This window comes from Portunus trituberculatus, chromosome 10 (genome assembly GCF_017591435.1).
Source record: "Portunus trituberculatus isolate SZX2019 chromosome 10, ASM1759143v1, whole genome shotgun sequence".
Lineage (NCBI taxonomy): Eukaryota > Metazoa > Arthropoda > Malacostraca > Decapoda > Portunidae > Portunus > Portunus trituberculatus.
Genome location: NC_059264.1, coordinates 7,945,298 through 7,960,677, shown reverse-complemented (window position 1 = coordinate 7,960,677; position 15,380 = coordinate 7,945,298). Strand labels below are relative to the sequence as shown.

Below are 15,380 nucleotides of genomic sequence, written 5' to 3'. Positions count from 1 at the left end.
AGGGTACAGAGATAACTAGTTGGCTTCTCAGAAGTGTTTGCTATGTCGATAATGTGGAAATCATATCAATCTGTCACTAGAACCATAAAAACATCCTTTGAAAATCTTTTATCCATATTCCTTCTCAGTACAAGAATAGCCACTCGTAAAACTCTTTCTTTTTTCTCATTTTATCTTTATTTACACAGATTCACTATTTATTAACTCTAAATCATTCTTATTTACCCTTATTTTCTTCCAATACAAAACCCTAAACTCATAAAAGAAACTCAAACGCACACACAAACACCTCTCCTCCTCCCACACACACGCACCACACAGTTGATCTATTTTGAGAGCTGCAGAATTGATATGTTAGAAGCCGCGTGTTGACAGCGAGCGTACAGACCCGGACGGAATGTAGGCCGTGTTTTGGCACCAGCCGCTCTCTTCAACATGATGGCGTATGGACGAGTGCGCTGGCCGGGAGCTGGGAGGCGGAAAGCGTTTAGTTAGTAGGTCATTTATGCTAGGCTGGGCTGTTGCAAAACATGACGGGGACTGAGAATAAACAAGGTAGATACGCACAGTTCTCGCGGGGATTTCATGGAGTGCAGTTGGCCAGTCATTGCAATCAGTAAACACGAAGATCTCATTTCTAACCTGATGCTTACTACTTGCTATTTGAAAACCCTTAAAACAGAGGCTGAGAACAAGCAAGATACGGAGATAGATATAACTCTCGTGAAAGATTTCGTGAAGAGCAATAGAGTGGTCTTAGCAGCCAGTAAAGTGGTGGTGTTTTAGTGGTTTTGTCGCATTTCTAGGTAGCTTGACCCGTGCTGAGAATAAACAACGTAGGTAGATACGTATAGTTCACGTGGGGCATATTATGAAAAGAAGGAAAGTCATAGAAACAACTATAGAGAAAGTGTATCAGTGGTTGTGTCCCATTTTTACGTTGTTTGACCTGTGCTGAGAATAAACAAGGTCGGTAAGTAGGTACAGCTCTCGTCGTAAAGAGTAAAGAGTTGAGTGTGGTTTGTTCCATTTCTATGTAGTTTGATCCTAGCTCTCTGAACTCCCCTTAATCTTGAAAACTGAAATGAATTTCACTGGTGCCTGTTAGGCTATCATTAGAATCATGAAACCTCCAATAATCGGTTAGACTATTAGATTATTACTAATGTAAAGTAACTTTCTCTAAGACCTCTCAAACTATCACTTGAACTGTAAAAACACACAATAACATCCACTGAAAGCCCTATAAACTCTCACTGGAATCATGAAAACCACCCTTCAAAACCCCAGTAACTTTCACCACAGCCTGTTAAAAGTAGTCGAGATAAGTCGCGGAAATGTTTGAGAACGTGATCCCTGGAGTCCTGCGAAAGTTTTGAAACGAAAACCTCAGCGTGGCCACAGGGAACGGAGAGAATGATGCTTGGAGTAACGCACAGAGATAAGGAGAGAGCATCGTGAATCAGCAAGCAGGGAAAAAGTTGAAGATTTCGTGACTGCAGTTAAAGAAAAGAGGACATAAGCAAAATAGAACACTAGATCACGCAGAATGGCAACCTAACTGTGGTAAAAGGAGACAGAATTAATAAAATAGAAAAACTAGAGAGGCAGGAAAGTTTTAGAATAGATACCCAATAAATAGCGATAAAAGGAGGCTATAAAAGCAGAGTAATAGAATGAAAGAACAGAAAGACACTACATAGATAGACAGGAATAAATGTCGAAGGTTAGAAAGGAAGTTTTGACCTGCTGTGAAAACATAAACGCTGGTCATGATGTAACACAAGTTGGTGATGAAAATAAATATAAGAAAATCATGACACAAGAATACATGGGGAAAGTTTGAGTCAGAAGCTTGGTGTGACCATGATGTGACACAGGAAGCTGTTGCAAATCTGAATGAAAATAATAGAAAAAAAAATTTATTATACGAGTAATGGCCGTCGCTAATGAATGCAGAGAGAGTGAAGGCGAAAAATGCTGTAGTCATTATGATGGTAATACTGATGATACATGTAATGAGCAGAGGGAGCAGCAGTGATGGCAGGACTGATGAGGGAAAGAAACTGGTAATGACAGTGTTGGGAAAAGGTAAAAAGAATAAAAGGAGTAGTAGTAGTGATAACAAATCCAGCGTTTAGCAAAAACCCTGATGATTCTTATAATTAGGACGCGGTGGAAAAGCAAGTGATAATTACGTGTACCATTGGTGGAAAGGAAGGAAAAAAAAAGTAATAATGATAATAATTCCAACATTCGAGTGAAAGTTAGCAATGATAATATTGGTGATTCTTATAACTAGCAACAGCAGGGAGAGAAGAAACAGGTGGTAATGATATCGGTGGGAAAGGAGGTGGCAAAAACAGTAACAGCAAATAGTAATTGCAACAGCCAGGCGAAAGAAGAGTAATGATAGCAACACTGATGATTCTTATACTGTAATTAGTAAGTAATAGAGAGAGAGAGGAAAAAAGTGGTAACGATATCATCGGGAAAGGAGTAAAGGAAAAGGAAAGAGTAATAGGAATGGTGATAACTGTAGCGTATTGGAAAAAGAAAAGTGTTAACAACAATATTGATGATTCTCGTAATTAGGAAGAAGAGGAAGAGAAAGAAAACCAGCTAGAGATTATGGCATTAAAGAAAAAGTGATAAGGAAGAGGAAACGGTAATAATGATGATTGCAAAAGAAGGAACGCAAAATAATAATAGCAATGTTAATTCTTCTTATTAATATTATTAGGAAAAGGAGGAAGAGAAGGAAAAGAGCTAAAAATTGTGACGTAGAAACAGAAGGAGGACCAAAGAGGAATGCTAATAATGATCATGATCGTATCGAGTGGAAGATAAGAATAATGATAGCAGTATTAATAACAGACTCTTATAATAATTAGTAAGAGAAATGAGAGGAAAAACAGTTGATGAATATTGCAGAAGAACAGAGGGAAGAAGAAAGAAGAAAAGCCATAATGATGATAACTAGGAGAATGAGGAACAGTGATAGCAATGCTGATGATTCGTGTAATAAGGAAAAGGAGGAAAAATGGCTGGTAATTATGGCAGAGAAGGAAAGAGGGAGAAAGGGAAGTAAAGATAATGATGAAGAAAGAGGTGATAATGGTAATAGTCTTATAAATAGGAGGAAAAGGAGGAGAAAGAGGAAGATATGATAGCACAGGTGAAAGAAAGAAGGGGGGAGAGAGAAAGGAGGAGGAGGAGAAGGAGAAAGAGAAACAGATTAAAGACAAGAAATAAAGAAAACGAGGAGGAAAGATAAGATACAACAAAAATAGAAAAAAAGAGGAATAAGAAATACATAGAAAAATGAGGAGGAGGAAGAAGGAAAGAAAGGAAGAAGAGGAAGAGAATGAAGAATAGAACAAAAGAGAAAGAAAGAGAATAAAGAAAATGAGAAGAAGAAAAACACATAACATCACAAAATAGCCCTAACAATATTTTTCCCCTCACTATCATTGCATTACTTTCCCTTTCCTTTCCTTTCCCTTCTCCCTCTTCCTTCCCCTTCTCTTCCTCTTTCCGTCTCTCTTTCCCTCCTCTTCCTTCCTTCTCCTTTCCATTCTACCCCTCACCCTCCTAACACTTCCCTCCTCTCTCTCTCTCTCTCTCTCTCTCTCTCTCTCTCTCTCTCTCTCTCTCTCTCTCTCTCTCTCTCTCTCTCTCTCTCTCTCCCTCCCTCCACAACCATGGCTGCAATAATTCCCCGATGAACGTCAACAAGTTTTGAATGTAACTAATGAACTTACGTCATGCGAAAGGTATCCAATTATTACCACAAAATATTGTTGTACATTGCCCATTAATGTAGCCTTGCCTCTCTCTCTCTCTCTCTCTCTCTCTCTCTCTCTCTCTCTCTCTCTCTCTCTCTCTCTCTCTCTCTCTCTTTTCCTACACTTTTTCTTTTATTTTCTATTTTCTTCCTCTCCTCTTTATTGTATTATATTTTACACTATTTTTTCTCTTCTCTTTCATCCTTCCTTTTATCCTCTTCTCCTCTGACCTTTCTTTAATTTTATCCCCTTTCTACGCTTATTTCCTTCCTTCTCTCCTTATTCATCTTCTTGTATTTTCCTCTTCTCGTCTTCATTTCCATTCCTACTCTTCTCTTCTCATTATTTCACCTCTCATCCTTCCTTACCCACACATCCTCCTCCTTCTCCTCCTCCTCCTCTTCTCTTACACTTTATTCATATTTCCTTTATTCGCTTCCTCAACTTTTCCTCCTAACTTTCTCTCGTTTTTATTCATTACTCTCACTAATCTCACCTCTTTCTTCCAATATCTGTTTCCTGTATCTCCCTCTATCCCTTTCACTTCTTTAATCTTCTCTTTTCCTATTTTTCCAACCTTCTTTCTCGTATTTTGCCTATTTTTTCCTCGTTTTCTGCTTACATTCTTCCTTTTTTTTTTTTTATCACTTCTCTCATGTTTATACACTTCTCTGTTCATCCCTTTCCTCTTGCCTTCTTCTCTTTCCCCTCCCTCTTTTCCTGTCATTCCTGTTTTTCTCCTTTATTTCTTCCATGCTAATTCCTTCTATTTTCTTTCATCCTTCTTTCTCTCCTGCTACACATACTCTTATTTTTCACATTTACTCTTCTCTCCATCTTTACACAGACTCCCTTCCTCTCCCTGTCTCTTCCATCCCTATCTCTCAACCTTCCTCTTCTCTTCATCCTCATACAGACTCACTCCCTCTCCCTGTCTCTCTCTCATTTTACTCCCTGTCATACTTGCTAACCTCTCTCTCATTACTCTCTGTTGTGGCTTTTTGTTATTTAAGGTATTCCATTCTCGGTGGATGAAATAATTTGTGATGTGTTTATTATGGTTATTAGCTGATGTATGTGTCGTTATTATTTTGATTCTGATTGCTGGCATTAACTTCTTCTCTTATTTGTGGTTGTAGTAGTAGTAGTAGTAGTAGTAGTGATAGTGGTGGTGGTAGTAGTAGTAGTAGTAGTAGTAGTAGTAGTAGTAGTAGTAGTAGTAGTAGTAGTAGTAGTAGTAGTAGTAGTAGTAGTAGTAGTAGTAGTAGTAGTAGTAGTAGTAGTAGTAGTAGTAGCGGTGGTAGGTAGTCACAAGTTTCCTTTCCGACCGTTCTATTGCAGCTGTGGTAGACGGCCATTGTTCTTCTAAATATGTTAATAGTGGTGTTCCACAGGATTCCATCCTATCACCCACTCTTTCTATTATTCATTAATGGCCTTCATAACCAAAGTTCTTGCCCTATCCAGTCCTACGCTGATATCACCCTACATCTTTCCACCTCCTTTCAGAGACGACCAACTCTTTAGGAAGTCAACAGATCACGCAGGGACGCCACGGAACGCCTGACTTCTGATCTCTCTAAGATTTCTGATCGGGGCAGAGAAAACTTAGTACTTTCTATGCCTCAAAAACTCAGTTCTTCCATCTATCAACTCCACACAATCTTCCAGACAACTATTCCCTCTTCTTCATTGACACTCAACTGTCTCCCTCTTCCACACTGAATATCCTCGGTCTGTTCTTTATTTATAATCTTATCTGGAAACTTCACATCTCATCTCCTGTTGAAACAACTTCTACGAAGTTAGGCGTTTTGCGGCGTCTCTGCCAGTTTTTCTCGCCCCTCCAACTGCTAACTCTGTACAAGGGCCTTATCCGCCCCTGTATGGAGTCCTTTTCGCATGTTTGGGGGGATCCACTCATATAGCTTTATTATATAGGGTAGAATCAAAAGCTTTTCGTCTCATCAATTCCCCTCTTCTGACTGTCTTCAGCTTCTCTCTCACTGCCGAAATGTTGCATCCCTTTCTATCTTTTATCGATATTTTCATACTAACTGCTCCAATGATTTTGCTAACTGCGTGTCTCCCCTCCTCCTGCGGCCTTGCTGCACGAGGCTTTCTTCTTCCTCTCATCCCTAATCTGTACAACCCTCTAATACAAGAGTTAACCTGTATTTTCAATCATTAATACCTTTCACTGGTAAACTCTGAAGCTCCCTTATACCTGCTTCTGTATCTTCATCTTCCTACGACTTCACTTCTTTTACGAGGGAGGTTTCAAGATATTTGTCCCTGACTTTTGGCTAACTCTTTTAAGCTTTTAGTTATAACAATATCAATAGCAGCAGTAATAGCAGCAGCATTATCAGTAATAGTATTAATAATGGTAGCAACAGTAGTAGTAGTAGTAGTACCTAGTAGTAGTAGTGTAGTAATAGTAGTAGTAGTAGTAGTAGTTATAGTAATAGTAGAAGTAGTAGTAGTAGTAGTAGTAGTAGTAGTAGTAGTAGTAGTAGTAGTAGTAGTAGTAGTAGTAGTAGTAGTAGTAGTGGTGGTAGTAGTAGTAGTAATAGTAGTGATAATATAATAACAGCATCAGCAACAACAGTAACAATAATATTGAGCGTTGCATTCGTTCCTGGGAGCAGTGAAACACGCGGCAATCCTGACTCATAACTAATTAAACCCGGGGAAAAAACTGATTGGAAGTAAATTATGTGCTGACTTTTCTCAATGGCGTTATCAAGGTGAGCTAAACTTTAATCAGGAATGAGTGCAAGCGAATTGAATGGGTAGTAGTAGTATCTTTTTATGTGTTTGAGATTGGAGTATCACTTATAGTGCTTCAGAAAGAAAGAACAGGACCAACACGCCTTCTGGACTAAATATTATTACACTCTATACATATTTTAGTATTTTCTAGAACCGTATTATAGAAAAGACTAAAAAAAAACTACATATTCCGTATTTTAGTGTGTGTGTGTGTGTGTGTGTGTGTGTGTGTGTGTGTGTGTGTGTGTGTGTGTGTGTGTGTGTGTGTGTGTGTGTGTGTGTGTGTGTGTGTGTGTGTGTGTGTGATAATTATTCTGCTTGTTTATTTAGCTATTTCCCGTAACAGCACAAACAAGAAGGAAGGGCACAAAAATCAAATGACTTTTGAGAATGGTGTGTATACAAGATCTTCACTATCTCTCCCCGCCGTTGCCAGAACAATCATCTATACTTTACAAGGTCTCTACTTGTGTGAACTCTACCTGGTATTGACTTGTGTTCTTTAATCAATTCTCAAAACTTTATTTCTATTACACTCATTTGTTTCCAGTTTGATTTCTTCATCTATTCTTCACTGACACTCTTCTAGTTTTCCTCCTCTTCGTCTTCTTCCTCTTCATCCTCATCATCATCCTCATCATCATTATCATTAACATCTTTCTTTTCTCGTTCTCGTTCACTTCCTTCTCAACTTTCTCCTCATCCCTTTTCCTCCTCCTCCTCCTCCTCCTCCTCCTCCTCCTCCTCCTCCTACTACTACTACTACTACTACTACTACTCGCTACCGTTTCTCCTCCTTATCCTCTGTGACCTTCTCCTCCTCCTCCTCCTCCTCTTCCTTCTCGTTTTCGTACTCTCCTCCTTATCCTCCCTGACCTCCTCCTCCACCTTCTCATCCTCTTCCTCCTCCTCCTCCTTCTCCTATTCCATTTGGGTTATTCAGTAGGATAATTTTTGCACTATACTGTAAGCTTCTTTACGAAATACTCATGAGACAGCTTGGAATAATTCTCTCTCTCTCTCTCTCTCTCTCTCTCTCTCTCTCTCTCTCTCTCTCTCTCTCTCTCTCACACACACACACACACACACACACACAAAGAATAACAAATGTTTTTTTTCTCTCAACCCATTCTCCATCTCGAGAAATTTCAGAGAACTAAAAGAACAGAGAGAGAGAGAGAGAGAGAGAGAGAGAGAGAGAGAGAGAGAGAGAGAGAGAGAGAGAGACAGACAGACCAATGGCAAAGTTTATGGAATTAGTGAAAGGAGGCAGGTGATGGTGTGTGTGTGTGTGTGTGTGTGTGTGTGTGTGTGTGTGTGTGTGTGTGTGTGTGTGTGTGTGTGTGTGTGTGTGTGTGTGTGTCAGAAAGGAGTAAGGTAGAGGCGACGAAGGATGCGATGTGGCAATTCTTAACCCTCGCACTGATAAGGCTCTCCTTTGTTCACATCCGAAGCTTTGGGAAGAAAATAGTTTGCAGAGAGAGAGAGAGAGAGAGAGAGATGGGTTAAATTTAATCTTGTCTCGACACTTTCAAGGCACTCGTTCTCCAATTTTGGTTGATTCTTTTGACTTTTCTCTAGGGACTGACACCTTAATGGGCTTTTTGCTTCGTTACTCGTGTTGCTGTAGGCCGATGTTCCTCTTAAAAAAAAAAGGAACACAATTATCTAAAAGGTACTACGTATAAGGGTAGGCGCTTAAAAAAATTGTACAGGGAAATGGAGGGAAAAAATACTCTAGCAAGGCAAGATTTAACGGCGTATTTCAGGGAAGAATAAGAACAATAAGAGCCTTAGCATTACGCAATCATTTGTCGGCTTGGCGATGGAGAACTTCGTATATTTCATTGTTTTCTTTCTCTAAAATTGTTTGGCATTTTATCTTGTATTGTTTATAATGTGCTTCTTCAATAAGACTACATTTCTTTATTCCATTTTTTTTATTCCAGTTTAATTCAGGTGTCTTTCTTCATCTCCTGCTTAATCTTGTGTTGTTGTTATATTTTTGTAATGTGATTATTTATCTTCTTTCATTAACTTATTTCTGGAACTCGTACAGTATAAGCAGGTTCAATTCATCTGTCTTTTTCTCTTCTATTTCATTAAATGTTGTTCATGCATTTCTCGAGTAAGTCCTCTCTCTCTCTCTCTTTTTTTTTCTTTTTTTTACATACTTTTCTCTAATACACTTCAAGTCAATTCATCTTTCTTTTTCGCTTATTCACTTCGATTCAATTCTATTCCCCTCAAGAAGACTTTTTACCAGGTACGTACGTGCATTCACTTATTCACTAACCATCTAATACCACGAAGGTTCAAGAAGGAAGAAAACAAAAAACAGATCTCCTTATTCCATTGTCTACTCACTGTACTATTGCATCCTTACTGTTTGCTTCATTACATCCATAACTGCCGTTCTCTTTTACTGTAATGTAGTTGTTATGCTTCATCCTCCCATGTTATTACTCACCATACTCTTATCAATCTCCTCTCTGAAGAAGCCAGCCAAAAGCAAAACTAACCGGGATTAAAGTCGCCTCTCTAGCCATTGTCTTTCTCCTGACCTCCAACCCCCGCCTTGTCAGAATGTCTCATCCATCTCGACCTTATTCTCTCCTTTCTGGTTGTTTCCTTGCCACGTCTGATTAATGTTACGCCTTTCATTCCACTACAGTATATTTGTTATCTACCTTACCTATTTTCCTCCTACCTGACTTTTTTCTCTATCTTCTTTTTCTCATGTACCCAAAAATCTTATGAGTCTGTCTTATTCTTCTGTTATTGTTTGAAGTCTTTCCATTTCTGATTTATTATTGCCACACTTTTCATTCCCCTACGGTATACTAGTTCTCTACCTTACCTTGTTATCTTCTACCTGTCTTGTTTCTCTCTTATCTTCCTCTCATGTGCCCAAAATCTTTAGTCTGTCCTGTTCTTCTCTTATTGTTGACTTATTTTCACGTCTGACTTTCATTTCCCTACAGTATGATCTTGTTTTGTACCTTAGTGTTCTCTTGTTCCCAAAATTATTTCTCAAACACGTATTAATCTCTGCTTTATCCTTCCCTTACTGGTTATGTTTTTTGCCACGCCTTTCATTTTCCCGCAGAATATTTCACCTCTATACTTTACTGATCTCTTGTTCTTTATTCTTCCATACCCATTTGTCTTCTCTCTAAGCCAAAGTTTCATTAATCCTCTCTACCTTATTCTTCCCTTAGTAACTTACCTCTCTCCACTTGTGATTAATTCTACGTCCTTTTATTTTCATGCAGTATATTTCAGTTCTCTACTTTATAGTTCTCTTGTTCCTCAATCTCCTGTAACTACTTGTCTTATCTCTCACCAAGATTCTCATTAATTTCTACCTTATCTTCCCATAGTGGTTGTCTTGTTTTCCCATATCTAATTAGTGTTACGTCCTCCATTTCCCTGTTGTGTGATATTGTTATGTATCTTGTTTTCCTGTTTGTTATTCTTTTTTTTTAGCTACTTATCCTGTAGTGTATAAGTCACAGGAAAAGAAAGGAGTGTATGTAGTTATTCACAGCTCTCATTATCTTCTCTTCTCCTTATTCTGGTCTTATAGGGGTCATTTTTATCCATTCCTAATTCATTGACCTTTCCTAAACACTTTCTTCTTTCTTTCACGTTTCTTTCATGCTGAGAAAAAGAAATTAAGTCTAAATTATTCAACTCCTCGTCTCTCGTTTCTTTTTCCTTTTAAATATTCTTTTTCATCATATGTGTGTTTTATTTAATTCCTATTCTTATCCTTCCGTAAATTCCTGTCTTCATTCTTTCATGCTGAAGAGGGAAATTCAGCCCAAATTATTCAGTTCCTCGTCTCTCATTCCTTTCTCTTCTACATTACTCTTCTTACTATATACGGGTTTAATTTGTCTATTCTTAGCTTTCCCTAACTAGCTATATTTTTTTCAACCTAAGGAAACTCATTCAGTATAAATAATACAACCCGACGTCATTCATCCTTTTAACTCCTCGCCTTTCATATCTTCGTTCTCTACAGCAGTGCTCACATCTTATACTGTCTCATCTTATCACCTCTTCTTATCCTTTCCTACCCTGTTGTCTTCGCTTTATTTTTTTTTCTTTCACACAGAGGAAGGAAGCCTAGATAATTTGCCTCTTCCTCTTTATGGTATCATTTTAGCGTGTTTTTGTTGTATAATCATTGTTTTTTTTATTCTTCTTTAAGGCTTTAATCTTCCTTCTCCTCTCCTTGCTTAGGTAAAAGAAAATGCAGGTCATTATTTGCCTAATTCACCTTCTTGCTATCTACACTAATATTCTAATCGTATATTTTCTATCTTTCCCTTTGTATGTGTGCTATTTTTTGTCCACTTACTTCATGCAGAGATAAAGAATTAACTACTTTCATTGTGTAATTCATTCTTGTTCCCTCTACGATAACATTTCGGTCGTATACTTCAGTTATCTTTTATTTCCTTTTCCTTTCTTCTGCACTGGTCTTCTTGCCATCTATTTCACGCTAGAAGTAAGAAGTGTAGCTATTTTATTCGTGTATCTCATCCCTTGCCCTTGACGGCAATGGTTGAGCCGTGTAATTTTATTGTCTTCTGTTTTTCTTTCTTTCATTTCCTCTTTTATTTATTTTTCCTTACTTAAAAATTCTTCCTCATTTCACACCCAGGGAACTTTAGGAAATGTGGTTTAGTTCATGCTGAGGCGAAAGTTTAGATGATTTAGCCTTGCGTTTCATCCTTCCTCGCTCTGTACAGTAATATCTAAGACGTATATTCAAGTTAGCGTGCCTTTTTTTTATTCTTATCTTTTTTAGTGTCTCATTTTTTCCACACACACACACACACACACACACACAAGGAGTATTGACTTGTGCTTCAGTTCATGTCAAGGTAAAGATTTAAGTGATTCACCTTTATATTTCATGATTCCTTTCCTTCTACGTACAGTCCTCAACCTATGTTTAGATTTTCTTTTTTTTATCTGTTTTTCATTTCCTAAGCATGTCAAATATTGAAGCGTAACGAAGGTATAAGTTTAGACCCCTTACTTATATATATTTCACCCTCTCTGCCCTCAACAGTAATATTCTAGTAGTATATTTCCTTATCCTTCTTTTAGCATCCCTTTTTTTCCACTTTCGTTCCTATTCTTGATTAAGCACGTCAGTTATTGAAGCGTGGTAGGATATAAAGTTTAGATCCTTTACTTACATAATTTCATCCTTGCTGCCCTCAACCGTAATATCTTAGTGGCATACTCAAGTTAACTCCTTTTTTTCATCCTTCTTTAGCATTTTTTTTTTTTTTTTTTTTTTTTTTTACTTTCAGGACTCTATGGCAGTGTCTCTTGGTTCATGCCGAGGTAATCTGCCCCTTGCATTTCATCCCTCGTTACTTTCATACACTGCGTTTAGATTTATTTATTTTTTTCCCCTTTCTTTTACCTTTTCTTCAGTATCTCTTCTCTTTTCACATCCAGGACAATACGGAAGTGCGCTCTAATTCATATCGTGGTTAAAAATAAGAGTAATTTCCTCTTGTATTTCATTCCCCTTGCTCTTCACAATAACATTCCAGCCGTATATTTTGAATTAGCTACTTTTTCATCCTTTTCTTTGCATCTCTTCTTCTCTCATTTTTGCTGCTGTGAAAGATGGAAGAAGAAATTGGAAAGTAGAGACGAGAGAGCATTTTTTTTCCCTCACCCAACCTGTAATATTTCCTGCGGCAATATCTGTCAAAGGAATATGAAGACCACCGGCATGATTTCAGATGAGAATTAGCCTTGTTTTGGAATATATCAATAGGATATCAATGCAAGTATCAAAACTATCACGTCTTTAGCATTACTGTTTTTTTTTTCTAATTCATTGTAACCTCTTCTGTTCGGGGACATATTTTTATCATGATTTGTGGGTGTGATTAGACAATTCTCTTTACATTAGAGGGGGTCTATGGAGGTTAGGAGTCTTCACTGTATTTTGATTCCCACATAAGTTTCTGAAGTTTTATAAAATCACCAAATAGTAAGCAGAAGGAATATGAAAACGCGTAATGGTACTGAAGAAACTAAGGATATCAGCAAGAAAATAACATCAAAGCATTAATTCTTTGGACAGCTCATAAGAGCTAACCCAGGATTTATATAAACGTGTCTGTTGGTTGATCAGTGCAGGGATGACATTATCCTTGTATTTCATCCCCCTTCTCTACATTAATATTACATAGTCGTATGTCAAGATTAGATTTTTTTCATCCTTTCTTAACACCTTCCCTATTTTCACACTGAAGGAAGAATGGAAATGTTATCATACCTTATTCATACCGAAGTGAAATTTGGATGATTTACCTTTATTTGTCATGCTTCCGTGCCCTCTGCAGTAGTATTCAAGTCATATGTCCAGATAATCTTCCTTTAATCCTTTCATTAGCATCTCTCTTTTCACACTCAAGGAATTATAGAATCGTGGCGAGGTTAAAAAAGTTTAGATCCTTTACTAACCCTTCATTTCGTCCTTTCTTTCCATTCTCAGTAATATTCCACTCATATATCTTGATTATGTTTTATTTTCCTATCCATTTTAATCATATTTTCACACCCAGGAAACTGACTATTTATCCTACAGTTTGGATAATCTAGCCTTATATTTCAGCTTTTCTTTCCGTATACAGTAACGTTAAAGTCGCATTTTTAAAGATTCTCTTTTTTTTTTTTTTTTTACCCTTTGTTAAACACCTTTCTTCTTTTCGTACACAGGGATGTATGAAAATTACCAATACATGCGGAGATGTAGCACAGACGCGGCCAAATCTCTTAACGCATCCCACTTATAATTATCACCATTTTCCTCAGTGTTATCCTCTGATCTACTGACAGTCACCTTATAACACTAACAGCGAGTACGTAACACAGAGGGAGAGCACACAGTAGAAATGAGGTCAGTGTTCAGAGACGCTTTTTTCTCTCTCTTGGTACGACTCATTTTAAAGGCCACAGAGATTATGAGCTGGGGTCTCAGGAGCCTTCTTCTGTTTCATAGTGTAGGATTCTTGTCACTGGAACCGTAAAACCATTAAAATCCCTTGTCACCTTAACTACAGCCTTTTGAAACTAGACGGGTTGCGGCGTATAAGAGTTTCAGAATTATATGGCGCTTGGTTGATTGAAGCTGTGGCAGTATAGAATAAAGGGAACAAGAAACTTAACGGAGGACTATATTCTGAAACACTTATTGTCGCACATCACTTCCAAAAGACCCTTATTGAACAAACACGGATTTTTAATAGGGGTTTTACGGCCCTAGTGGCAGATTGACAAGCTTCCTACTTTGTTAACGTAAGAAACAGCCTCGAGAACCTGGCTAATCATTCATGTGGCCTTGGAAAATAGTTATGAAGAGAGAGCAAAGCGTTTCTGAATACGAACTTTAAAACAGAAGAACAACACAAAGTAGAAGTCAGTGTGGCTGGTTGACTTGTGCCAGTAGAAAAGAGGACGAGTATAGACGTAAGGAACACTGACTTACCGGGCACCACGAGGGAGAGGAGGTGGACGAGGAGGAGCATGAAGCACAAGGGAGACAGGTGTGTGGTGGAGAGGGACACTCCCCTAGTCTGGCTGATGTGTCGCCGCACCGCACACATTCATAACTCAGTGACCAGGGAGTGTGTAGCGATCATTTCTGCGAGGCTTTCGTGGGGCACCGGCCGGCTTTATACTCTCTTTACGGGCAGGGACGGGAGGTGGACATGGGTGCTAGTTAGATGTGAGATAGGTAAGGTTTGTTATATGTTTGTCTTTTTTAGGTTCTTATTAGTTTTCCTTGTGGTTTTATGTTCTTACTGGTTGTCTGTGGCTTTATGATCTTGTGTTCGTTTTTATCTTTCGAGTTTTTAGTGTAAGGAAAAGTTTGGTATCGATATATTTCTTTTTTTTTCACACACACACGTGAATATTCTACGGTATTACCATTGAGTTTGTTTGTTTGTTTGTTTGTTTTCTCTCTCTTTCTTTTCTCACAAAAAGGCAATGTACCTATCTCAGCCACGTAGTTCAAGTCACTTCAGTGAAACATGTAAGTCAAGTTTGCTGATGATATTGACTTTATTACAGCACCTTTAGTCGTTGTTACTGTCCTTGTTGCTGCTGTTCTTGTTGTAATGCTTGCCAGATTTCAATACCTCATTTTTCTTTCTTCTCCAAGAAAAGAAAAAAAAATCTTTATTCAGCCATCAAATGAAAGTCTTTCCTCCACAGTAGCACCCTTCGTTGACATCCAGTACCTCTTCCCTATAACTTACAACCGTCACAGTCTCCCAACACGCAAGTCTTCACTCATTGCTGGACACACGAGCTACTACTTTTACTATAGCTGTCTTCGAAACCTTACTGCCTTTGTTCTTTTTCTCTCTTCAACATTGTCTAAGTATCTCCGGTTCACACGGGCGCGGCTTAAGTGCCTCCGGTTCACACGGGCGCGAGAGTGAGGCGAGGCGAGATGAGGTGAGGAGGCGCAGAGGAGGTGGTGGTGCGGGAGTGCGAGCAGCGATATCGTTCCTCCTCCTTTGGTGCCTAGAGCCTGACTGACTCAAGCCTCCTGCCTGCCCTGCTCGCCTGCTGGCACTCACCCTGACCTGCCTGGTGCTCTCTCTTTCTCTCTCTCTCTCTCTCTCTCTCTCTCTCTCTCTCTCTCTCTCTCTCTCTCTCTCTCTCTCTCTCTGTTCTTTGTTTTCGTATGCATTATTATTTTCATCCCCTTCCGTTTCTTTTTTCGCATTTTTTATATATTTTTAATCTTTTGCCCAATCT

At 38.4% G+C, this 15,380-nt stretch overlaps 1 protein-coding gene across 1 annotated transcript in view; it reads right to left on the bottom strand.

The window, feature by feature from the left end:
* The window catches only part of LOC123502026 (zwei Ig domain protein zig-8-like), a 260,254-nt gene extending 245,080 nt beyond the window's left edge, over positions 1–15,174 (bottom strand). Inside the window, exon 1 of the mRNA XM_045251180.1 lies at positions 14,098–15,174. Within this exon, the coding sequence (XP_045107115.1) occupies positions 14,098–14,215 (118 nt within the window). The 5' untranslated portion in view covers positions 14,216–15,174. The remainder of the gene's footprint in view (positions 1–14,097) is intronic.
* Between the last annotated feature and the right edge of the window lie 206 nt (positions 15,175–15,380).